The following is a 24210-nucleotide window of genomic DNA, read 5'->3' as shown; positions in this document are numbered from 1 at the left end:
TCCCTTCTTAAAGTAATAACATGTTTTTTTCTAAATATTTTGTTTTGGGCATCTTGATGTGCATCAAAAATACAACTACCTGAAAGCTCTAAGCTCTAAGTAATCTACACTGTGCAAACTACTTTTTTGGGGGGTTTTTTTGGTTGACTTCTCACAGTCAGAGGAAGAGCAAGGCAGTGATGATGTCTTATCATGGGAGTGTATCGAACAGTTTGAATCAAAGTTTTAATATTCTGTGGCTAAATGGATGTACCAGCCTAGGTGGGATTAGAGCTAGTGTTGGGTGCATCTTAAAAGTTGATTTACTAGCTGTGTTACTGAACTTTAGGGGTTTAATACACAATGCGTTTCTCTTCTTCTTTCTGTGTTTTAGCTTTTGACCAAAGGCAGTCAGACCACGGAGATGACCCTGCGCCGTAACGCCTTGGGCCAGCTGGGCTTCCATGTCAACTTCGAGGGCATTGTTGCTGAAGTGGAGCCCTACGGCTACGCCTGGCAGGCTGGGCTCAGGCAAGGCAGCCGATTGGTGGAGATCTGCAAGGTGTCGGTGGCCTCGCTGTCTCATGAGCAGATGATCGACCTGCTCAGAACCTCTGTTACTGTGAAAGTGGTGATCATACCGCCGCACGAGGACTCCACACCTCGCAGGTAGAGTGGATGAAATGATCGATAGCTGTGAGGAAGGCGGCGTGTGAGGTTTTAGGGCTTTCTCTGAATGCGTCATGTCTCAACAGAGGCTGCTCAGAAATCTACCACATGCCACTGGTGGATTACAAGAACCACAAGGAGGGGATGCCCTACGAGTTGAAGTTCCCCTTCCGCCCTGCCAACAACAACACAAAGTGGCCACGCACCTCATCGAGCCCACAAACTCGTGCTGCTGGCACAGGAGGAACCCTGATCAAAGCCCCGCCTCCAGACTTCAGCGACCGCAACTCTGCTGCTATGCCTCGAAGTGTGTCCAGTGATGGACGACCCCTCAACCCTAAAAGGTCTGAAAACCATTTTAATGCAGTAAATCAGCTGAATAATCCACAGTCTGGGTGTTGAAGGCACCTTTTCTCACACTCTTTTGCTTCACCACAGGTATTCTCCTGGGAACGACAACTACGCTCTGGCCTGCTCCATCGTCATGGGCCGCACAATGCATAACACAAACTCCCCTGCCACACTCTCCTACACAGACACCATGAGCTCCAGCCACTGGAGGCAGAAATCCATGCCTGATGGGTGAGTTTTTCTGCACCTTGTTATGAGCTAACATGCGCTTTAATTGACCTGCTGCGCTACCTGACAACAAAGATGATATCCTCATTTCCCCTCCAGGTTTAACAACAACAACTGCCAGTCTGCTGTGAGGCAGGGGGCCGGGGAGGGGGCCAATGGGATTAAAGCATGCTCTAGTGTTGGATGGTCTCGATCTGTGGAGGGTGAGGCAGTGGGACGACCAGGAGACAAAGCAAGTGCAGGTAAGATGAGTTTAAGTTTTAGCAATGCCAAACCAAACACTACGCAATAAAGTCTTATTTTCTCATAAAGTTGTAACTGTTCCTCTGATATATCTTATCTGCAAACTCCATTACTCACATGTTTCTGCTCCCAGCAGACACTGTAGTTTCAAAAGCAGTGATCCCTCGTCCACAGCTGCTGGAGCAGAGCGGCCACATATCTCCAAACAAAGGCTCTAAGGTGAGTTGGAAGCAAAAATGATGATGGGATGTAACTGCCTCTGTGTTATGGCATCTTTATAAGATGACAAACAAATACTAACGTTTAATTAGTACCAAACATCAAGTGCTTTTGAGTAAGAGCTGCAACTTGTGTTCTATTGATAATATGACCTTTATCTCCAAATAGCCTGATGGTCCATATTCCTCCAGCCAATCAAGCAGCAACACTCTCTCCAGTAACGCCTCCAGCTCCGCCCACAGCGACGAGAAGTGGTATGAAGCGGGCTCCCGTTCAGGCGTGCGCAGCGATCTGGAGCTCAATGGTTATCTTCAGGGTACCTCCACGGACAGTGGCATAGACGCTACTTCCTTCACTGCCACACAAAGCAGCACAGCTTCCTCCACCGGTGCCTTCAGGGCCAAAGACAAAGTCCCCTGGCAGGACGATTCAGCAGGCAGCCAGAGGACCACAGACACTCCACCTCCGGCGCAGGACGCTCTGGTCCCTGTTGGAGGCAGCGAGATCCCCGCTAAGAGTCCTCTTAGCCCTGACGGTGGATCCTACAGTGATGCTGCCTCCCACTCCAGGTGTGCTGCTCGTCTTTTCAGTCAGCTGGAGGCAGCTCAGGAATTTCTGCTCTTGCATCAATGTTTCATTAAACAGACAGTGATTCATTGTAGTCCAGATATATACTCGGCTGGTTCCAAAAGTCTGCGGTTTGGCATCAGCAAAGGGAAAGAGGAAGAATATAACCGTGTGTGTGTGTATGCATTTCAGTGAGTGTGTGGTTTTGCATTTGTATGTATCGCATCCACCGGTGCCTCTGAAAGAGAGGCACTGCTTGAAGTTTCTAGAAATGCAGTCTGTGAGCTGGGTCCTGTTCCCCCTCGTCTAAATCCCACTTCCTTTGAATCAACTGAAGCTTTCCTCCCTCTCCTCCTCACTCAGCCAGAAATAACTCAACTCCACTAGACCTGGGTACAGGCAACTTTGTTTTAAAGTATGTGCGTATATGCACCACACAGACTGACACTTCACTTCTTGTTGTGAAGACTCTGTAATGTGGAAGTGGGAAGAATCTTCTTTGAATGTGGAAGAAAACAAGAGCAAGGACACTGTGTCCTATTTTGTATCCATGGATTCATCAGTTAATCCAGCTCGCAGAGATACTAATGATGAAACAGTTTAAACAGAAGGAAAAATTATTACTTATTTATTTTAATTAGAGTAAATGCATATATGAACTTTGGTAATCAAACAAACCAAATAAAAAATCCACAAACCCCATCAGTACTCCAAGCACTTTTCAGCCAAATCCATTCTTGAAATATGTTCATTTCATTAACACATGGATATAAAAGTCTGATATCTCTCACTTTCTCTGTTCTACATTCAGCTCTGGACACTCAGGGAGTCCAATGTCACCACAAGAGGACGCAACAGGCAGGGCCACCTCACCCACATCCCAGGACTCCCCTGGAGCTAAAACTTTCTACCCTCGTCAAGGAGCGACCTCCAAGTACCTGATTGGCTGGAGGAAACCGGGAGGAACTGTCAACTCTGTGGACTTTGGCAGCACTCGCAAGTAAGACAGGAATAGGTTCTACCTCTCATGCTCTTTTAATGTTTAAAAACTTTGCCCCCTGCAGTGAAAAAGGTCATTCAGCACAAAAATGATGTTTTTCTATTTGTGCTCTATTTGTTTATGTGAGCAAATGTGGACTGGATTCATTTTCAAGCCCCAAATTCCTCGTAGTGCTGTTTTTTTAATTGTACAACACTGCCACCATATGGTGAAAGTAGGGCTGGAGCTGTCTTATTCCAATTCATTCTTTTATACTAAACATAATCACCTGTTTTATATGTGTCATTCAGCTAAAAGGGTGGCAACATCTTCGCTCATCAACAAACAACTTTCACCACTACAGTCATGAATAATAATAATAATAACTTATAAAATCCCACCTTTCAAAAAAAAAACAGGTCGCTTTAAAGAGTCAGATAGGGGTAGGAGTGAGGGTGATCAGGTGTTGTGATCCCCATCTATTATCGCAATTAAACTGTCATGAGCTTTATTTTAAGGCATCCTCTGTTTCATATATCGGCAATCCTTCCATAGATTTCTTAGTTTTTGGATGAGATTTGTAAAAAGTATCTTTCCATCTTTTTCTCTCCAGGCGGCACCAGAGTGATGGTCTACTGGGTGGTCAGCCGCAACTCAGGGCCAACTTACGGGGTGCTCAGTCACCCCAAAGGCACACTGCCAAATCCAGCCTGGAGGAAGACTTGAAGAAACTCATCACACTCGACAGCCCTCCACCAAGTGAAGAGAAGGTACGAAGAGACTTTGGTGTAGTCATCTACGTTAGTGTTAACATGGTAACTCACAGCCTTGAGGAGCTCTGTAGCTCATTGGTAGAGTGGTTTGTCTGTCAGCCAGTTGTTTTAGTTTTTGAGCCCAAGTCCCACTTTTACATGCCAAAGAGTCCTTGTGTAAGACACTGAACCCTAAAAAGCTCCAGGTGACGAAGACGCTGTGTGTAAATGTGCAAGAATAAGATACGTTAACAATAGCTGCGTTTCCATTACACCTTTTTCACAAAATAAAAGCCATATATCTGAAGTTTTGATAAAGAAAAATTACGCCTGTCGGTGTTTCCATTACGGCTAGAATTGCCTACAGTTTTATATGACGCCAATTTGTAAAAACCATTAGTGTCTTTATTCACTGGTTAAACTGTCGGCTGTGACCACACCAACTCAAAACAGCTAGAAACAAAATATTGAATGAAAATCATCATCTGCAGTTCGCCTACTCTCTCACAGTCTCTCTCACACACACAGCTAACAGCAGAGCTGTTGTAATATGAACGCCAGAGACCGTGTGTGTGGCAGTGGACATGTACTCAGGTCTTTAGGGAGTCTTTAGAGGATCGTGGCCAAGGAGATGAGGGAGTTGCGTTGGTATGACAGCACAATATGTTTTTGCAAAGAATGCATTTCTATGGCACTTTTGCAATAAACTTCAATATCAAAACTTCTGAAAATAAAACACCTCATGAAAGTATTAAAACTTTTTATCAAAATTTGAGGGTTTTTTTCAAAATTTTGGTGTTTCTATTACCATTTTTTATTGCTATATTTATGATTTGCACAGTTCTAGGTGTAATGGAAACACAGCTGGTGATTGTTCTCAACAAAAGCCCCCTCTGTCATCAGTGAACAAATGTGATGTTCCTGTGACAACTATTGTGAAAGCATTTCAGTGGTTGGAGAAGATTTGATAAAGAATTTGATAAAGAAAAGTGCTGTCAATTAAAATAAATTGTCTTGATGAGTCCTAGTAGAGGCAGTGAGATATTGGCAGCTACTCTGGTTTCAGATTTTTTTTAACACATTTATTGTGCCACATTGAAATGTAAAGAAAGCTACTGGCAGCCTGTTGCTACACTGCAAAAACTGATATCAAATTACTTTTTTTATATCTTATTCTAAGTTTAAGAAAAAAAAAAAACTTTTTTGGCTTCCTAAATAAAATCAGGCTATAGCCATTTGTAACAGACCGGTCCAGATAAATGTCTCAATACCAGAGACTGAACCATCATTTCTTACCTGACCCCATTAGCTTATTTTATTTATTTATTTATTTATTTATGTGTAACTTTTCCCCCAAGCATTTAAGAGCTCTCTGGACTGGTTAATGTGGCTCATATAAAGTGAAATGTGATCAATTTTACTAAAATAAAACACAAACACTCAATTAGATTTCAGTTTTTACAGTGCACTGCTTAAAATGTTAATTGAGAATTTGCAAGCCAGTCACATTTTAGATTACCTGGACCTATTTACTAACTAGCAATACAAGTACAAGTAAGTGATGTAGTCTAAATGGCTCTGTGGAGTTACAGTTTTTCTTGTTTGAGAGTGATGGATTAAAGATAGCCAGCAAATGAAAATCTCAAATAGTTAATGAGTGGATGCTTTTAAGCTTAATGATTTTGAAAAGCCAGTTTAGTTTCATGACTGATATGTTAAAGTTCTGGCTCACAATATTGAATAACAAATTAAAAATGGATCATCAGTTTGAGCCAAAAGTAAAACATATCCTTAAAAAATTACCAAGACATTGAAGGTAAACAAGATAATGGATATATTGATGTTTCACCAGCTTTTATTGCTCTATTTATTTATTGACTTTAAAAACTTTAAAAGCCACAGTTCTATTTAAAAACATTTAATTTTTTTAGGTTAGTGTTGTTGAAAGTATTAAAAATCACCAGTATGGTTTATTACAAAGATTATATGGTATTATCATATCATCATATGATAACTGATTTTTTTTTTTTTTTTGCTAGGATGTACCATAAAATTGTCAACCTTTTCCACTCTGCTTTATCTGACTCCTGTCACATCTTGTTTCATCCCTCTCTTAAGCCATTGTTCCCCGGTCCACCGCCCACTCGCCGCTCCCTGCAGAGGACCCTCTCAGATGAGAGTATATACAGCGGGCAGAGGGAGTCATCCTCCTGTGGACAGCGTGACACGCCCACTGACCTTCTGTTCAGCTGCTCCACAATGCCACGCTCACCCACTGCACGCCACGGAGCGAGTCGGAGAGCGTCACACAAATCCCTGGGTGAGTCTTAGTTCTTTAAAGCTGACCTCAAATGAGTTGGTTGTGTGATACATATTGTCCTGTGGACCATTTTTTTTGTTATAAAACGGGATTATGTGATCTCTAATACACTGTAAGTCTTTAGATAATCTCCCAAAACAGAAAACAGACAGGCTTGACTTAATACCTTCTGTCTCACTTTAAATGAAACATCATTGTGCAGCTGTAGTTCTCTGTTTTTCTGTCAAGGGAGACGTGATACAAAAGCTCTCCAGTGTGGTTAACTTTGCTCTTTCTCCCTCCCAGGAGACCTCTCGGCCCCAGAGAGCTCTGAGCTGGAGCAGGAGAGGAAGAGGCAGCAGCTGCAGGACTCGGCTCTTATGCCCCTTCCTGACTCCGGGGCAGATGGCCCGCTTGACTGGGCCCACCTGGTAGATGCTGCTAAGGCCTTTGAGGGTAGGAGCACGCTATGTTTCCAATTCCTCCACCAGAGGATTTAAAGTGAAGGTTGATTACTTTTCAGCTGAAGGTGTGGCAGGACTCACCAGAAGGTGGCACTGTTGGTCTCTCTCTGCCTCCCTCCAGGTCTAATAGTCTCACTTTCCCTTTTTTTATTCAGAGCAGAGGCTGGTGTTCCTGGCAGCTCAGGAGGAGAGCGCTATGGCTGAGAGCGCAGCAGCCGCCAGCCCCCAGCAGGCTGAGCCTCAGGCAGCCCCACTGAGACAGCCGTCGCCTGGGTAAGAGGCCTCAGGTCATGGCCCGAGACCAGTTTTAGCTTTAATCCACTGCTGTCCAGCACTGTGCTTGTGTGGTAGCTCCTGCAGATCACTCTCTAATCAAACACTACTGCAGCTGATATTACTAAAGCATTAAATCAGGGTCTCCAGTGTAGCTGCAATTAAAACCTCTGCAGCTGCTTCCCTCCGAAGATTCAGTGTTTGTCCTGTCTGTTCTTTTCCAGAGAGACCCCAGCCTGTCTGATGGGGAAGGTCAGCCAGCTGGAGTCGATGGTAAAGGCACTGCAGGAGGACTTGAAGAAGGTGAGTTATTGTTCAATGAAAGCGAGCGCCCCCAATAGAAAAATCGAATTAGATGCAACATAAATGCCACTCCAGCAGATTTAGATCGACAGTATGTTATGTATTCGATTTATTTTCCAATTTGTAATCCAATTTACTTTTTAATGTCAGTATCCAACATCAGATTGCTCACTCATGTCTGTGTCACCACCAGGAGAAGGATGCAAAGGCGTCGCTGCAGATTCAAATCCAGAGCCTGCGAGAGGACAACCAGCGTCTCCTGGAGGAGTCTTACAGCGCCTCAGCCAAGCTCAAGAAGTTCACAGAGTGGGTCTTTAACACCATCGACATGAACTGATGCACACAGCTGACGACTTCTCCACATTAGGAGTTTGACCACTACTCAAACTGAACCTCTGTACTGCACATACAACAGATTCATTTACAAAAACTCACAATGTGAACTCTTTCTCTTGAACTTTCACAAACCAGTGCCAACATGGACTTACACCTTCATGCTCCTTCAGCCTCCTTCAGCCTTGTGGATTTGTGGTGTCATCACCTTGAAAGACTAAGTGATATTATGGGGAAAAAAGAACAGTGGTGCGAGTGTTTCAGTTTAGAGCAGCATGCACTCCTTTCCTAAAGTTTCAAAATAAGAAATGTGTCTGATTGAATGGATTGCTGGTTTCCCCGCATGTCAGAGACAGCAAGATGTTACCCTAAGAGAATTAAAGCCACTGTTTCCCTTTAGCTCCCTGGCTAATCTAATCACAAGTAAAAAGATTTCCAATTAGAAACCCCAAACACAAATTGAATAGTGTTCCTCCCATGCAGGAGGTAAAAACACCCTTTATTCCTCAGATAGAGGAATTCACTTTATTTAAGCTACAGTGTGTTGTTGATTTGTTGCTGTACGAGCATTCTTCAGTCATCCCAAATAAGTGGGGCCACACTGATTATTTTTCTTTCTTATCAAAAGTTAATAAGCTACCTGAGATGATGTCATCCTCCATACTACACTATGCTTATATGGTAGCAGAGTGGGTAAGTAGACAGGCTGGCCGACCCTTTCCGTAGCACATAATGGAAAATCACTGTGGGGTCAATTGTCTGTCTGTTGAGCCTGTGTAATAAGATTGTAAGAGTGTGTTAGATGTTTAACTTCTAGAGGTTTAAAAACAAGTGGGTCTTGTAGGATGGTCACAAGCTCACTTAAAGAATATATATTGCAATAAAAAAACAGAACAATATTGGTACCATAAAGAAAGAGACTGACAGTATAGTGTACTCAGATTATTGTAAATATATAATGTAACATTTATTTTCTCATCTCTATCCTTTGATATGTTATGAAGAGTATATATATATATAAATGACTATATATATATGACAAAGATGATGGCCTAAAAAGAAATGTCAGGTAAGGAACTGAATCATTAGTTTGATTATTTAATATAAACAATCACTTGAATGAGAAGATATTTACCCCCATTAGGAGAAAGCTACTTTTTCCAAAGAGAATTATTTTAAATTGTCATTCAAATAAATGTTCAGCCCTGCTTGCTATATTGGATGATTGATAGCGCCACCTGGTGTTGACAACATGTAAAGTGCTACATGGAACTGTCCCTGTTTTAAGGCCTCATCTGATCCTTAATTTTCTGAAAAGTCGGTACTGTTTGTAATATGAGAGTGCGATCATGTGTAAATCCTGCTCCTAAGCCCAACCTGAATTTGCTCTGTAGATATCCTGACAAAGACCGTTATTTAAGCCTCATTACTGTTTCCTTTTGTACTCAGAGACTGTGCGACTGTATATAAAGAGAATTTGATATTCTTCAGAATTTGCACCTTCATTTTTATTTTAACGATAACCTCTGATGTATTTCTGCTTTATGGGCTAGGATCTAGTGGAGAGGACCAATATGAGAGAAAATCAGGGGATAAGACAGGACAAAGACCATGAGCCAGAGTCAGACCAATGAGTCCCGGGCCCCGAGCACAGCAGATCAGCCCCTGCACCTTCATTCTTAACACGTGTGACAGCATGTGACTCTGTTTCCATTGAGCTGTGATGTGTAAAAAAAATGTTTATACCTATTAAAGATATTTTGTTGAATTACACCTCATCTCACAGAGTGGTTTCTTGATTCACACACCACCAACATCAGCGCTACAAAGAGGGTTCAGGCTGGTTTATAGTTTGAAATTTAAAAAATAAAGCTGGGGCGGTAATCTACCTGCTGGAGCCACGTGAAGTGCATCTCAGAGTAAATGGATACCTGACAGTGGGCTGGCAGGAGGTGGCCGCCTGCTGTTGTATTGTGATTAACAGAGAACTGCTGTTTTTCCACTTAGGCACGATTACATGAAGCAGTCGCCCTGATGAGCTGAGATCAGACAGAGTGATGGATGAAGATAACCAGAGAGACGCCAGGGTGAAGACAGAGAGGATTATGGAGCCAAAACATGACTGGAGTATGTCTTACAGTCTTACAGCTACACTGCACAGCTGTCCAGGGATAGCATGATGACATAGGTTCACATTTTACCACAGTTAATCCTGTAGTTGTGACATGATCACCTTAACACCTAAAGCAGTAATGGTTGCTGGAAGTCTCCTTCCTATACTGCTCATTAAGAGATTTAGTGAATAAGACAAATCATATCTGCTGCCTCAAACTGTCACACAAAGGTAATATGAGCCATCACTCCTTTGACATAAACCCAGGTTCAGTTTCTTCTCTTAATGTCTTGATTAGTTAAGGTTTGGGAATAGTTAAACAGTGCAGTCTTGTGTATTTTTACACATCAGTGCTGAATTCCATGATACTGTCAAATGCGAACACGCTAACACGGGCATTGCTAAATGACCATATTGGCAGGCGTTGCTGTAAGACTACAGACTATACCATGTTGTTTTAACCTGTTAGCATGCAAACTTTAGCTAATTTTTTAACCTGATCTCAGCTGTTGGGGAAAAATTTTGATAGTTGTAAAAAAACTTGACAAGAAATTTACGACAAAAAGTTCTCAGCAGGTGTGCCCATGACCATCCTTGAAATTTGACTGGCCACCCTGAAATTCCATACCATGGTTGGTTATTTGCCTTGTTAGATGCTAACAACTCAAGTATTTGGGTTGTGTTTTGGCACACTGCCAGTTGCTCCATTGTGTTTTAGTATGGACATTTTTATTTATTGTTATTTTAAGTGGGGACTTTGGACAAACATTCCTTCAAGTTCTAAAGCATATATTCAGCAGCTTTAGTTATTTCCCCTCTGTAGAGCTACCTGTAAATGGTAAAAATTATAAACAGGGTTATAGCTTGTTTTTTGATTCTTTAGTCCAACAAGTTAAAGTAAGTGTGATTGGGGTAGATTACCCTCTAAGGTTTGTGGTGTTCCCCTAATGTCTAACATGCCTGGCCACCCCTACTATAGTCTAAGCCCCCAGTATGGTTTGTTTTATTTTTTATTTTACTGACTCATTTATTTATGTCACTGTTTATTGTTTTAATCTGGGTATTTATCCCAATCACACACAGAGCAGCACTGAGAGGACAGCCCTTTCACACTGAAAATGAAAATGTGAAAAGACCCAGCGAGCTGTGGATTACAACAAAAAAATAATTTGAATCAACTCAGACGGAAAACCATTGCTTTCAAAACAGACCATAACCTGTGGCAGGTAATCAAAAGCTCTTTTCTGGTCTAATCTCAGCACATAACAAATAATTTTATCACTTAATATAATTTCTTTTATTAAGGTTTCTCCCAGTTACAGTGGGTCTCTACCACTGGTTATCGTCATTAAATTTCTACGACCAAGGATGACTGCAGTAGATTTTACCGTAGCACCCATTATTTTGCAAACACATATCCAAACCTTCCCCGTCAAATTGCAGGATACTGACAAATCTTATTTTTCTGAAGTGTTTTTGTGTTTGTGAGTAGTCTGCATGGAAGTGCTCAGCGTTTAAATGGACATTAGCTGAATGAAAAACAAACCAAAACAGGCCATACAGAGAGCTAAGTGTTAAAAACCTATCAGCAATTATCTGACAGCAATTTAGCTATGATTAATGTCCATAAACAGATATCTGCATGCAAGTGTAGATTTCAACATCAAGAACTCCATTCTCAGTTTCTCTCAGATAATATACAACCACTGGATTTTAACATTGTTTACTGCCTGACCAACTGAACAGCACAGGGTTTGAGTTGTCTTTGGGGCCCTCCTGTGGTATTAGGTTAACTTTTTACTGTCCACTGCATAGTAAATAACTCATTTATTTATTTAGCTATTTATTTTTTAAAAGCAATCATACCCGTAACAGCCATCACTAATGTAGAATTATTGCTGCAGAAAATGTGGAGAAAATGTTGTTTTGGTGGTGTTCTGTTGATCTCCTACCCTACATGAGTGATGTAAAGCACTAATAATAACTAATAATAACTATATAGGAATAATCTACCCTGTGAATCAAGGTCCCGTTTGTTTTCCCAAATCAGTCAGAGACATCAAATTTATTTTCAGTCTGTTTTATAACCAATGAAAAACTCCTCACAGCAGCTTTAATCACTTGGCGTACCAGTGTGGTCTCTTTGGTGTCATGTGTGGTCTGGTCAGTCGTGCTGCTCTCTGGCAGTGAACAGGCTGTTCAATAATTTAGCATTAATGCAGATTATAGCAGGGCCGGCCCCCTTAAAGCAGATTAGAGAAGTGGCTGTCTGCCTGCCTGTCACCTTGTTAATGATCACTTCTTAATGCTGTCGCAGCTCATGGGAAGATGTGCTGATGTGTGGTGTGGCTCATTTGTGTGGTTTGGTGTAAATGAGGGGGGATGTAGAGAGGATGTGTAGCTCTACTAGAATGGAGGAGGGGATGTAATGTACATTTCTGTTATTGTCCTGTAGAAAACTATTAGAGGAATGTGTGGGGTAAGCACCGTGGGCCGACCGGTGGATTCACAAAGTAATAGGCACGCCACTCACGCGGGTGTATGACCTCGGTTTCCCTTGGTAACCACATTCTCTCAGAACAGCTTAGTTCATATTTTCTGGCTTCATTCGCTTTCTCATGACGAGAAAAAGCCAGATGCTGAACTTCTTTATGATGAGAATTCAGCTCTTCGTTTGCTTAGCTTGATATCTTTCATTTCAGGTTCTGGGTGTGAGAGGAATTCATGAAGCGCTTCAGATATTTTCAAAAGCAGTGAAGCGAGGACTTCACAGAGTCAGGATAAGCTCAGAAAACACAGTGAGGAGAAAGAAAGCAAGGTAGATCTTAGTTAACTGGTGAACTGGTTCTGTCAACACAAACATCTGTGTGTGTGTGTTCACTCTCCATGCAAGCATTCACAAATTGGCTAGGCCATGTATTTCTGGAGTATCTTCCTCAGGGGCTTTTGAGATCTCATTTATGGCAGAGAAAAAAAAGGTTCATTCGTTCTGGTTGCCATTTAAGCTTGAATGAATCCAGAGTTTCAGTGAAGAGCAAAAGAAAGAGGAGAAGGTGGAAAGTAGGGAACGAAAAGAGTGCCTGTTTGCTTTAGTTTTAAAGCAGAGATATGAAGTTTAATAAAACACAGAGTTGCAAAAATGTGTCTAAGTTTGGATCATAGCCTGAGGAGTCGTACAAACACAAGCCTCCAGCACAAAAGCTTTGAATGGGAATTGAAAAGCATTATCTCTGAGGCTGTTTGCACAAACAGGCTGGAATATGTATTTATAGTCTGTGTGTGTGTGTGTGTGTGTGTGTGTGTGTGTGTGTGTGTGTGTGTGTGTGTGTGTGTGTGTGTGTGTGTGTGTGCTCAGTTACAGAAACTTGTTTTTCTATTAGCATTTCAATACCCTCCTAATGAAATGTTTCTCATTTTCAGCATCGGTGGGCGCTGCTGCAGTGTGCATCCCTGTCCTCCTTTCCTCTTCACTGTGCATCCTCTATTTCTCTCCAACACACACACTCACACACACACACACACACACACACACACACACACACACACACACACACACACACACACACACGACAAACACACTCTCTCTGTGTCTCTCCTCCCTCTGTTTTTCTCTTTATACTCTCTCTAATTCCTTCATCCCTCCCCCTTTTTTCCAACTTGATCTGCCCCTCTCCACTGCACAGCGTCTCCCTCCCTCCCTCCCTCTTTCTCTCCCTCCTCTCTCTCACACACTCTCACTCTTTCGCCTGCGCTCCGACTCGAGCACATCCAGACAGAAGGAGAGAGGGGGGGGTGAAGGAGGTGCACACATGTGAGGATCTCCTGAACTGCCGGGCCAAGGCAGAACTGGTGAAGAGAGAAGAAGAGGAGGAGGAGGAGGAGGAGGAGGAGGAATAGAGGAATACTGCAGTGACCAGCCAGCTTCTCTCCCTCTCTCTTTATATTTCACTCTCTCTCCTCCTCGCTGCTTCACTGCTTTCATCACCCAGTCTTCTTCATCCCCTTCTCTCCCCCTCTGCCAATTATACCATGAACCTGCCTGCTGCTTGTTGCTAAGGGGGAGCCGACCGAGGAGAGGGCAGAGTGGACCGGCGTTATTTTGTCTCTAAGGTAATACAAGCTTCAGTAACGGCAGCTGTCAGGTATCACAGATGTTGCATTGCACTGGACTGCTCTCCTGCTGTGACTGAACTCTCAGTGTGTGTGTGTGTGTGTATGTGTGTGTGAGGAGAAGTTGGTCTGTGCATGTTTGTGTGTGAGTTCTGAGCATTTATTGGCCATCTTATGTGAGCTCTGATTGGTGAGTGTGTTTGCCATGTCCTGCCTTTGTGTTTGTCCCTTCATAAACTGGTGTTTGCAGAGTGCTTGGATTTGTGTTTGCGTGTGTGGATGGAAGCACACAAATGCTTCAAAAGTAGGCATGTTGATCCTCCCTGCCTCTCTGCTTTAGTGTGTGTATCTCACCCGTCTCACTTTGACACAAGCTCACAGTTAACATCTTGGTGAGCCCTCTGTGGAGTTAGATTTGCATGCTTGAACAGTTCAATTTAGAGGAAGTTGCTCTCTAGAATCACAGCCTCATGTCCACAGGGACCTATTGTCAAACTATTGTTTCCTCTAAGAAGGTGCTATGTAATCCATACCGCCTGCCCCCCTATACGGCCCCGGAGGAAGACGCAAAGATTAGCTGTCTAATGTGCTCGGATGCTGAAAAGGAGCACAGATGTGTTAGCCAATGGGGAGCTCTGCTCTCTGCACTTCTGGTGGCAATAACAAACACTGAGGCGAGAGCGGATGATTACTTATTCAATCATGCGCATCACTATGCTCCATGATGTAGTAGATTAAAGTGTGCAACAATGGTGACAAAGCCACCTCGCTTTTGTGCTGGTGGTGGGCTGAGTTTTAACAATTCAAATCCTCCCCATCTCTCCACTGGTGCCATTATCTGCAGATGTAAAACTTGAAACAGTGCTGCACGGCTTCAATTACATAATTCAACTACTTCAAATCCCATTTCAGCAGCTGGCCCTTTGTGAGATGCGGTGTGTTACTAATGTATTGAATACACTGTGTGTGTTCATACGTGTCTCACATGAACAGCTGTGTGCATCTTCTGTTCCTCCTCTCATAAATAACTCATCACACTACTTTACAACCAAAAGCCTTAAAGGTGATTGTGAAGGAAGTTAGGTGAGATTATTTTATGGGTTTTGAATAATGAATTCCTCTTACAGTTAAACGACTGAGATGCTACACATTAAATACTCACAGGAGCATGGCAAAGGGTATTTGGGGCCAAGGAGACACACTGAAGCCCTGGCGTCAGTGCAGGTTATGAAAATCCTTAGTTAAGCAGAATTAATTCTCATGAGGGAGAAGGAGGTAGGGAGGGAGGGAGGCAGCCTGTATAGGATTGGGGACTGTGAAGGTTGTAAGTAAATCCCTAAACAGAAGCCTCCTGAGAAATGCTGGTCAGGGAAGGTAATATGAGGAAAAGTGGCCATATCAGTCATAAGCATCATGTGATCACACACCAACTTCAATCACTCAAAGGCTTTGTAAAAAATGGACTTGTTCACAGTGATATTATTTTGTTAAGCACAGTTTCAGATAGCTGCAATATTTAGTAACACTGACTTACCCTTACATCAGTCAACTTACAGGAGGCAGAGGCCAGATGAGGCTTTTAGCTTCTTGGCTAACACCTACAACATTCCTGCCTGTTGGTCAAGTCAGTCAAAAGTGTGCCAGGCTGTGAACATCTCATTTTAATGCCTGTCCTGGGCTTTTGGAGCCAAGTGGACACTCAACGAACCGCAGTTTTACCACTTTTGCATTGGGTTCATTTTTCAGCACTAGTGGTTGACTCTTTTATCTGGCTGGAAAACAACGAGAGTAGCTAGCACTGACTGTTGTAAACTTCAGTGTGATTTATAAAGTTATAAAGACTAAAGTGCATCAGCAGGTTTTGTGTTCTGCCTTTGATTTGGCTGGAAAAATATGACCCCAGCTGCTGCCTGCTTAGGTTATAGAAAAACTGATAGGCAGAAAACTTTTTATTCTCGTGTATAGCATCCTAACAGAAACTGCCTTAGCAAATGTCACAACTTAGTTTATCTTTGATTTCTTAGCTTACGAGTGTACTATTTTAACTGTTAATGCCAGAAGTGTTTGTTTAAAACAGATGTCAAAAGCAAGATTTTGTGTACTTTTAGCTAACTATTTCAGACATACCAATTAGAGCTATCCCTTGATGTATTAGCTAAGCATGCTAATTGCTTCAAATTAAATATAGTAACTACTTTAAGCTAGCTTTTTTAAGAGTCAAATCCCTGCTTTTCAGAACATTTCAACTCCTTCCATCTCTTAAGTTACTCATTTGAATTGTTAAAGCTCATCATCTGTTTATTAATAACTTTTTGCTACTGCTAGCTATTTAAACCCTTAGTAAAACACATGCAATTGGCATTATTAAAAGTTTTCCATTTCAGTCCATGACTTAAAGATTTGTCTCTCTGCTTTGTAGAACTGGTTTCACTCAACTATAGGTTTACGTGTGGTATAATTTAATTAATATATGGCTATTTCTAATTTTTAGATTAACCATCTCCATTTTTTCTCAACAAGTAAAGCTGCCCTTGGTAAAAACCACTGCTGTGTTTTATGCTTAGGCTCTGTTTTTGCATCTTAGTTAATATTCATACATCAGCCTACCTGAGCCCTCTTATCTTTTCTTTCTGTGACAGGCGTCTCGTCTCTGAGCCAGCAGCTAACATTATTACAGCTGAATGTCACAAGAAAGGCTTGAGAATTTCCAGGGATAAAAAATGCTGAGTGATGTTTATCGAATCCTTTTTGAATGTCCCTACACAGAAAGTGTTGTAAGACTGTTACCTTCACGTAGTTTATCCTTGTCCAGGTCCAGGTCCCAGTGAAAATGGCAGAGGGGGTTAAAGAACCAGTCGGTGTTGGCACCACTGATCCAGAAGAGGACTCTCCCAATATGATCGTGTACAGAAAGGTAAGGCTGACTCTACGTGAGAGCTACAGTTTGTGCTCTATATGGTGGGAGAAATACTGGCTGAGAAGCAATGGCCCACAGGCTGGCTGCTGACAGCCCACTGGTCCGTGTCAGTGTGTATCTAGCACACACTGGTTTCACTGTCAGGTGTCAGGGAGCTTCTGTGTCAGCTATCCTGAAACAACCACAACACTATCTCTTCCTCCCAGTCATTTTTCCCCTGTCAGGACCCTCTCCTGTAGTACCACAAACTTCAACCTACCAATGTTTTAATAAGCTCTCATTCCCAGCAGTGAGGGTTTGGCCTGCGAGAGGTCCTTTAATGTCAAGAGTAATTATCCCGTCCCCATGGCTCCTCACTCTCAATAGCTGCTGTTTGATTGGAGAGGGTTGCAGTATTGGTGGCTAATTACGAGGATGTTCAGCGTTCGCTGGAAGGAGCTGATTCTCCAGGGCTGGGAGTGGAAACGGCCAATCAGCTGGTGGTTATTTCTCCTCAGCTGACGAGTAGCTTGTTATTTCTCTGCCAGCGCTCTGACAGCCCACTTACAGAAAAAAAAACTGCTTTTGATCAGACTCAAACCACAGGATCCACCGCTCCCACCAATCCTGCTGTCTTGATTATGGGTAAAATGTTCGCTATAAGCAAGATGGAGCTGACAGATCCTGTCCCACTGTCCTCAATCTGTTGTTGCATCCAGTCTAATGATTGTCCATTTAAGAAAGCAGCATGAGCAGATTAGGGGAAGGATTGGCGAGACGGGATGTGAGATAAACCTTGACGGTGACTGGGTTGGCGGTTAGGATTTCCTTCAAAGAGTTTTTGCAGTCCTCTGAAAACTGGCAACGAATCATTGGTCTACTCAAAGTGCTCAACATTTTTCCAGCTTCTGCAAGGAATCAAGAAAGGATAACGACCCAATCAGATCAGGCCAATGACATCTCATTGAAGGTCCTGTCCATCAAAAATATCTGTGTGCTCCATCTGTTTTGGCGTGTGTTTATGTGCGTGTCCTACATGGTAATGCATACATTGTTTATTCACTCTTCTCATTAGCCTCCGTGTTCTGAAAGAAGCTGTCATGCTGCACAGGCTGCACGCTGGGCTTGCATGAAACACCGGGCATCTTCGTGGATTTCACAGCAGAGCCTCATTACATAACGCTACACATGCCTGCAGGGGACACATTTAAACAGGCTAGTTTTTTGCTTGTCAGGATGCTGCCTGAGGGAATACTCATCAGTTCATGTGTAAGTCATTCACAGTGACAATGGACAGATGAATTGGAGAGTGACAGGATTGTTTCTGTCCTTCGTGCTTTCAAAATGTTTTGGTTTGAAGCTCTCGAGAAAGAAAGCTTAATGAGAAAGTAGTTGTTTGAGATAAAATATTTTGAAGTATTTTCTTTTAACTTATCTCACTTGAATTGATTTATCCGTGCTTCCAATCTTCTGATATTTAACCTCTCTGTTGCTCACTCACTGAAGATTTCACAGAGGCCAAACGATAGAGAGGTGCTGGGTCTCTGAGGGCAGAGCGCCCATCGTTTCTGGACTCTGTGGGTGTGCAGCATGGCGCAGAGTGAAGGCGCTGCTTGCAGAGAGGCAGATGGCCGCCAATATGCTCAGCCGCCTGGGAAAACACTGGCAGCCTCATCCCAAAGGCCTGAGCTGCTGTCAGCTGGAAGATATCAGCATTTTACTGAAAGGAACAAAGAGGGTGAAGAGATAAAAATAATCTACAGTGTGGGCAGCACCTGTGTGAAATGTGCAGAAGATAAGAGTTGAAATACTTTAAATATTGATGTACGGGTAGCAAAGCTGTAAAGTTAACCGTGTGGGCAGGTAGACAAAGGTGAGTGTGACATATTTATCCATTAGAGAGGCTGAGTACTCAGGATGGGAGCAGGTTTGTCTCTGTCCGTGCAGTGTTGCTGCAGCAGAATTGTCTTCCTCTGTCTCTCTCCTCCCACGAAAAAAAGAGGAAACCTGGCAAAGCAGTCCCATAACTGCAGGAGGTCTTATTGCCTCAAGACTGAGACGAAAAGTTTCCGAGGTGCAGAAGAACGCAGCAAACATACGGTGCTTGCACAAACACAGGATCTGACATGCAGGCTTCTGATCCTGTTGCTGTGTTTTGCTAGCTATATTTGGCGTGCTTCGCAGACAGAAAAAGGCGGGTAGATGAATTGGAGTGGCATCAAGAGACGCACAAAAAAGAAATTAAAATAATGATGAGACTCACTACCGTGCTGGGAAATGCTATAAAGCTGGGGAGTGGGTCCACTTTGCTGCTCTGATGTTTTGAAGCTAAACTCTTCATATTTGGCATGGATTGTTCACTAATTCCCCTTCTCCTGTGACACTGGGACTGAGGCTGTTCCTGCAGGATTTTGGCAGCCTGTTTTTGTGACACACTTTCAATTGTTCCCCAGAGATAAAAAAATAAATTCCTGTCCTACTCAGGGTGAGTTAATATTCATGCTGCATCACCTCTTCCGTTTATCCAGACCATTAAGTGTTTGACGGGATAATTCTTGGCAGCCAGCTCATACCTCAAGGCGGGTATCATAGTCATAATATCTGTTGTGCAATTACACAAAACTGTCATCTGGATAAGTTTAGGAACCATTTGTGGGGAAATATCAGTAATGAGCCTTGGCAGGAGGTTCAAAGCAATATTAGGTGCTAGTGGCCTTTGGGCCCAACTATGTTATTCTCTTGCTCAGTTCACCCTGACATTTTCTCTGCGGGTTCATGGGTGCTCCATCATGGTGTGCTAAAATCTCTATCTATATGAGATAAATGAGTGCAGGGAGTTTACTCTAGTCATGCTTAAGGCATGGCTGTAAGACAGAAAGAAAAACTGTCTCAGTGTTGTTAGATCGTCATTTACACACACAGCTTTAGCAGATAATACATCAGTTTTCTGTCATCCCATGATCATTGCAGATGTTATTCCTCCCTGCTTTTTGTGCTTTATGTCCCACTCAGGCTGCTGTAAGAAAGGTCTTGTTTGAAGACTTTCATTCTTACTGCTTTCATAAAGGAGCATAGATGGATGTCTGGAGCCGCAGTTTTTGTTTTATTGTATCCTAGTGGATCTGAAGAATATACAGTCACCTGAACCTGTGTGATTAACTGTAAACTTGGCAAAGAGAAAGAGGACTGATTTTTCTTCAAGGTGAAGCTGTGATTGGGATCAAAGGTTATGGCTGATCTTTTTTTCTCCTCCAGCCAGTAACATAAAAGCACTTCAGAGACCTTAGTTTCTTTACGTTCTGGTTCCCCAAAAGTCATTAAGCTCACACTGGTTTGTCATGGAACGTCTTCAAAAACAGTGACCTTATTAACAGAAATAATTGTACTCTAAGCCCCCATTCTTTATTTTATTTTGCTGTGTAAGGTTCATGTTACACCATTGGCATGTTCACTAAACGCTGACGATAGTGTTTCCTGTCAACAGTTATTTCTTGTGTTTTTTTGTTTTTTTGTTTTTTTTTATACAGCATCTCTAAGCTCTTCCAAACAGCTCTGGTATTGGTATAAAGAACATAACCTTTGGGGTCAATGTCAGGTTCTGTGTCTGACCCACAGTTACTTTGACATGTGTAGGAAAGGAGATTATGATGACCCTGCAATAAGAGACTAAATAAACAGAGCATTTTTGCTGTGTTTCCTCACTTAACCTAGCAGGCTAATTCTACACAAAGCATTAAAAAACAGGCATTTGTCAACCATTAAATTATCCTAGATTAATTTCCTGCTGTTGCACCACATCTTCCTATATCTTATTGTGCAATATCATATCATTTCAAATCATTTAATATCATACCATGTTGTAACATATCATATTGTTTTGTATTGTATTGTATCATATCATATCATATCATATCATATCATATCATATCATATCATATCATATCATATCATATCATATCATATCATATCATATCATATTGAATCATATCATACATCATATCATATCATAACATATCATATCATAAAATATTATATCATATCATATCATATTGTAACATATCATATCATATTGAATCATATCATATCATATCATATCATATCATATCATATCATATCATATCACATCATATTATATCATATCACATCATATCATTTCATATTATGTCATATCATATCATATTTATCATATATCATATCATTTTTCACATATCTCATACTATGTCATATTATATCATATCAACTCATATATCATATTATATGATATCATATATGATATCATATCATATCATGTAGCACTAAATGGTATTGTATCCTATCATTTCATACACTGTAGTATTTTATTTTATCTTATTTCATTGTATTAAATTGTTTTGTATCACATCATCTTGTGTTATATCAGGTTGTATCCTAGAACATTATCTATTATTACCATATCATGTGAAATGGAATCCATCCTGTTTTTATATGTAATGAAGGGTCACGTCATCTTCCATCTTATTGGATCCTATCTCATCGTTACAAGTTGTGTTGTATGGTAGCATATTCTGTCCATTTGAAGTGTGTAGCGTCATATCATATTGTGTCATGTCAAATCACATGAGATCATATTCTGCCCTGTCGTATAGTATTGCGTGGTCTTGTAATTTTGTCATGTTGTGTCATGTCATGTCTTGCTTTGTCGTACTGTATGGTTCAAATTCTTTTTAATCATATGGCATCAGTATTGTGTTGTTATTGAATTAGTTTTGTATCATATTGCCTCATGTGACACAATTTCTCAATATGTCATCCTCTTAAACTGTACGTTACCACACCCTATCATATTATTATGTACTGTTTAATACAATATCAAATTGCACTTTATTATGTTTTATTATGTCTCTCATATTGTGTTGTTTGGCTGCTCTCATGGCTGATGTATTTCAGTTGTTCTACCTTTCCCTTCCTTTTTCTACACGTCTCTTTCTTTGTTCAGCATTTCTTCTGCTTCCTGTTAATAATTGAAGCTCATTACAAGCATTCCATCTTTAGAAAACTATCTGGACCTCAGAAACATCATCCCCAGCCATTAATTTATTCATACCATGCACGTTGTTGTCATCACTCTGTATTTTCAGCTTTCAGTGTTAAGATGAGAGAACTAAAGAGGAGAAAGGATGCAAAAGAAAATGTCTTTTAATGCTTTGTTAAAATACATATTTTTATCCCCTTTGACGTATTCATGGATTTGTACAGGCCTTTCCAGTGATGTGTGGCAGTTTTAGTATAGTTAGTGTTCCGTATTTAGTAGAGCTCTGAAGCTCCACCGGGTAGAGATATATATATTGGATCCTACATGACGGGAGTGATGGAGAAAATAGATTGCTTACAGCGCACAAAGGGAGCTCTCTCTGACAGATGTGGATGATGTGGAGACACAGGAAATTTTGTTTGAAAGAACAGACGCTGAGTCTCCCTCGAGTGGCTTGAGAAGATGAAATTACTGTAAATAGCAGCTTCCCACACTGTCCATTCACTTATCACCACAGGGACTGACAGCTGGTCGGGTCTAAACGGCCGGGAGGACTGAATCGCTCCAGTTCTGCAGGTCAGAGGGAAGCTCGCCTGCTTGTCTTTTTGCTGCCTCCTATGACTCACTTTTTCTCTCTTTCTCTCTGAAGCCCCCCTGGGGCCCATGGAGGCTCTATCTCTTCTCTCCTAGGTCCAACCTCCATACGAGGTGTCTGCAGTGCAGTACTGGCTGTTCCTTTGTGCACTTAAGATAACACAGTCCAGCTAAACACTGTGGATATCACTCTTGCAGCTGTAGGGACGAGCTCTCTCTGTGGTTTATCACATATGAGCATTTTAACACCGTCTCCTCTTTCACCATGGGAGCCTTTATCTGCAGCACTGGTATGGGCTGAAGCACCAGGGTCACGCTGAAGCCTGAGTGCTTGCATGCTAAGTGCCAGTGTGGGCTGCTTTCCTGGTTGGGTCAATAAGATAAAACAACAGTTACAGTGTAAAGCGCGATCTCTTATATAACCAACTCCTGTGCTGTGTGTTTGCTCGTCTCTAAGCACAAGAACCAACACATGAAAATCCTGAAAGTCCACAGGAAAACAAATCATAATTGGAAAATGACTTTCAGTGTTTGGCAGCATGAGCACTGAGATTATTCAGCTCCTCTACAGAGAGCCGCTATGACTGAAATAAAAGGCTTTTCTCCAGTAAGGAAACTCCACAGCCTCTACTGGTTTCTGCTTCTATTGCACATTGCTGACCGTGAGCACTTATAGCTGCACATTAAATAATGCAGATGCTGTTTCTCTGCTTCACAGAGCTGAGGAGTGAAACTGCATTGGATGGTTTAGATTGTAGAGGTTGGCGGTTTAGCTGCCACCACTGGGTCCCACTTCTTAATGCTGTGTTACCCTTCTAAGTCTCGATCTTCTCAGGGATAGCTTGAAACCCATTTCACCTCTTCCTGAAGCCTTAATACCCCCTGCATCTCTACAGCACACTTCAGAACTGATCAGATAAAAATCCCTGAGATATGTGAAGAATTAAAGCAGCAAGTCTTAAAGAGGATTTCCACGTGGGATCAACTTTCCATTAACTGTCTTTGATTGAAGTGTAATACCGTCAGTGAGGAAGCTGTGGCTTGTTAAACTGTTGTCGATGATGCTTTTAAAGAGCAAACTCTTGTGTCATCATGTACAGTAAATACTAATGGGTTATTGGAACTGGCTCTGACAGTTGTGTGTTAAAAGCTGCTGGTCCAGGCTGCCTCCGAGTGACAGTCTGACGAGTTTGACAGCAGTGACTCGCTAGGCTAACTGTAGCCCCGCGGTACCACTGACAGACTGAATTAGTGGAGAATAGGATGCAAAAAGAGGACAGGCTTTAATAGTCCTACATGGTTATGTCACATTTTTGGAAATCAAATGACTTCACAGTAAAAGAGAGTGTAATTAAACACTGACACTGAGGGCAGACTGTTCACATCAAGATAGAAAAACTAAAGAAAGATCAAGCCAGATTATAGCAAAGATAAAATATTTCAAATCCTGAGCGAGGAGAATCGTAAGATAAAGGAACAAAATAGTAGTGGCAAAAGACAGTGGCAAAAAAAAAAGGCCCTCATACCTCTCAGTCCATCAAGCCATTTCATGAGAGGACTTCAGGTTTGGCTTGTATCAAACCATCAAGTTAAGCTACCAGATTGGCTGAACAGAGCCACCCTTAGTGAAGAATGATGACGTAAGAGTTTAAAAACAAAAGAACAGCTGAAACACAAAAGTCCAAAAAATGATGTGCTACTGTCGTGTGAAATGACATTATGTTTGCGGGTGCTGTTGTACAGTTAAATAATAAAATAATATTAAAAATATCCTGCACCCAATAGCAGAAATGCCACTTTGTTTGTCCTTTAGAGAGCGTTTTAGAG

The 24210-nt window shown here is 41.8% G+C and overlaps 2 protein-coding genes across 6 annotated transcripts in view; both read left to right on the top strand.

Annotated features, from left to right (window-relative positions):
• Window positions 1-9387, top strand: part of LOC141806393 (signal-induced proliferation-associated 1-like protein 1) — a 45718-nt gene extending 36331 nt beyond the window's left edge. For 2 of the 4 annotated variants that reach the window (XM_074691891.1, XM_074691892.1), the window contains exons 9-21: window positions 374-648; window positions 735-992; window positions 1087-1230; window positions 1327-1469; window positions 1604-1689; window positions 1858-2258; window positions 3068-3256; window positions 3849-4005; window positions 6106-6307; window positions 6593-6742; window positions 6906-7023; window positions 7248-7326; window positions 7520-9386. In XM_074691891.1, coding sequence (XP_074547992.1) covers window positions 374-648; window positions 735-992; window positions 1087-1230; window positions 1327-1469; window positions 1604-1689; window positions 1858-2258; window positions 3068-3256; window positions 3849-4005; window positions 6106-6307; window positions 6593-6742; window positions 6906-7023; window positions 7248-7326; window positions 7520-7663 — 2346 coding nt within the window. In that variant the 3' untranslated portion in view covers window positions 7664-9386. Of the gene's footprint in view, window positions 1-373; window positions 649-734; window positions 993-1086; window positions 1231-1326; window positions 1470-1603; window positions 1690-1857; window positions 2259-3067; window positions 3257-3848; window positions 4006-6105; window positions 6308-6592; window positions 6743-6905; window positions 7024-7247; window positions 7327-7519 lie in introns of all 4 variants that reach the window. The other 2 variants (XM_074691895.1, XM_074691893.1) reach the window with 2 other exon arrangements.
• Window positions 9388-13492: 4105 nt separating this feature from the next.
• Window positions 13493-24210, top strand: part of LOC141806406 (regulator of G-protein signaling 6-like) — a 51023-nt gene continuing 40305 nt past the window's right edge. The window contains exons 1-2 of one of the 2 annotated variants that reach the window (XM_074691920.1): window positions 13493-13882; window positions 16695-16796. In XM_074691920.1, the coding sequence (XP_074548021.1) occupies window positions 16713-16796 (84 nt within the window). In that variant the 5' untranslated portion in view covers window positions 13493-13882; window positions 16695-16712. The remainder of the gene's footprint in view (window positions 13883-16694; window positions 16797-24210) is intronic. The other variant, XM_074691922.1, reaches the window with a different exon arrangement.

Source organism: Halichoeres trimaculatus, unplaced genomic scaffold (genome assembly GCF_033239565.1).
Source record: "Halichoeres trimaculatus isolate MK-OKI-2021-1 unplaced genomic scaffold, fHalTri1.1 fHalTri1_scaffold_17, whole genome shotgun sequence".
Taxonomy (NCBI): domain Eukaryota; kingdom Metazoa; phylum Chordata; class Actinopteri; order Labriformes; family Labridae; genus Halichoeres; species Halichoeres trimaculatus.
The sequence above is the reverse complement of the archived record's forward strand: the minus strand, read 5'-3'. Positions and strand labels throughout refer to the sequence as shown.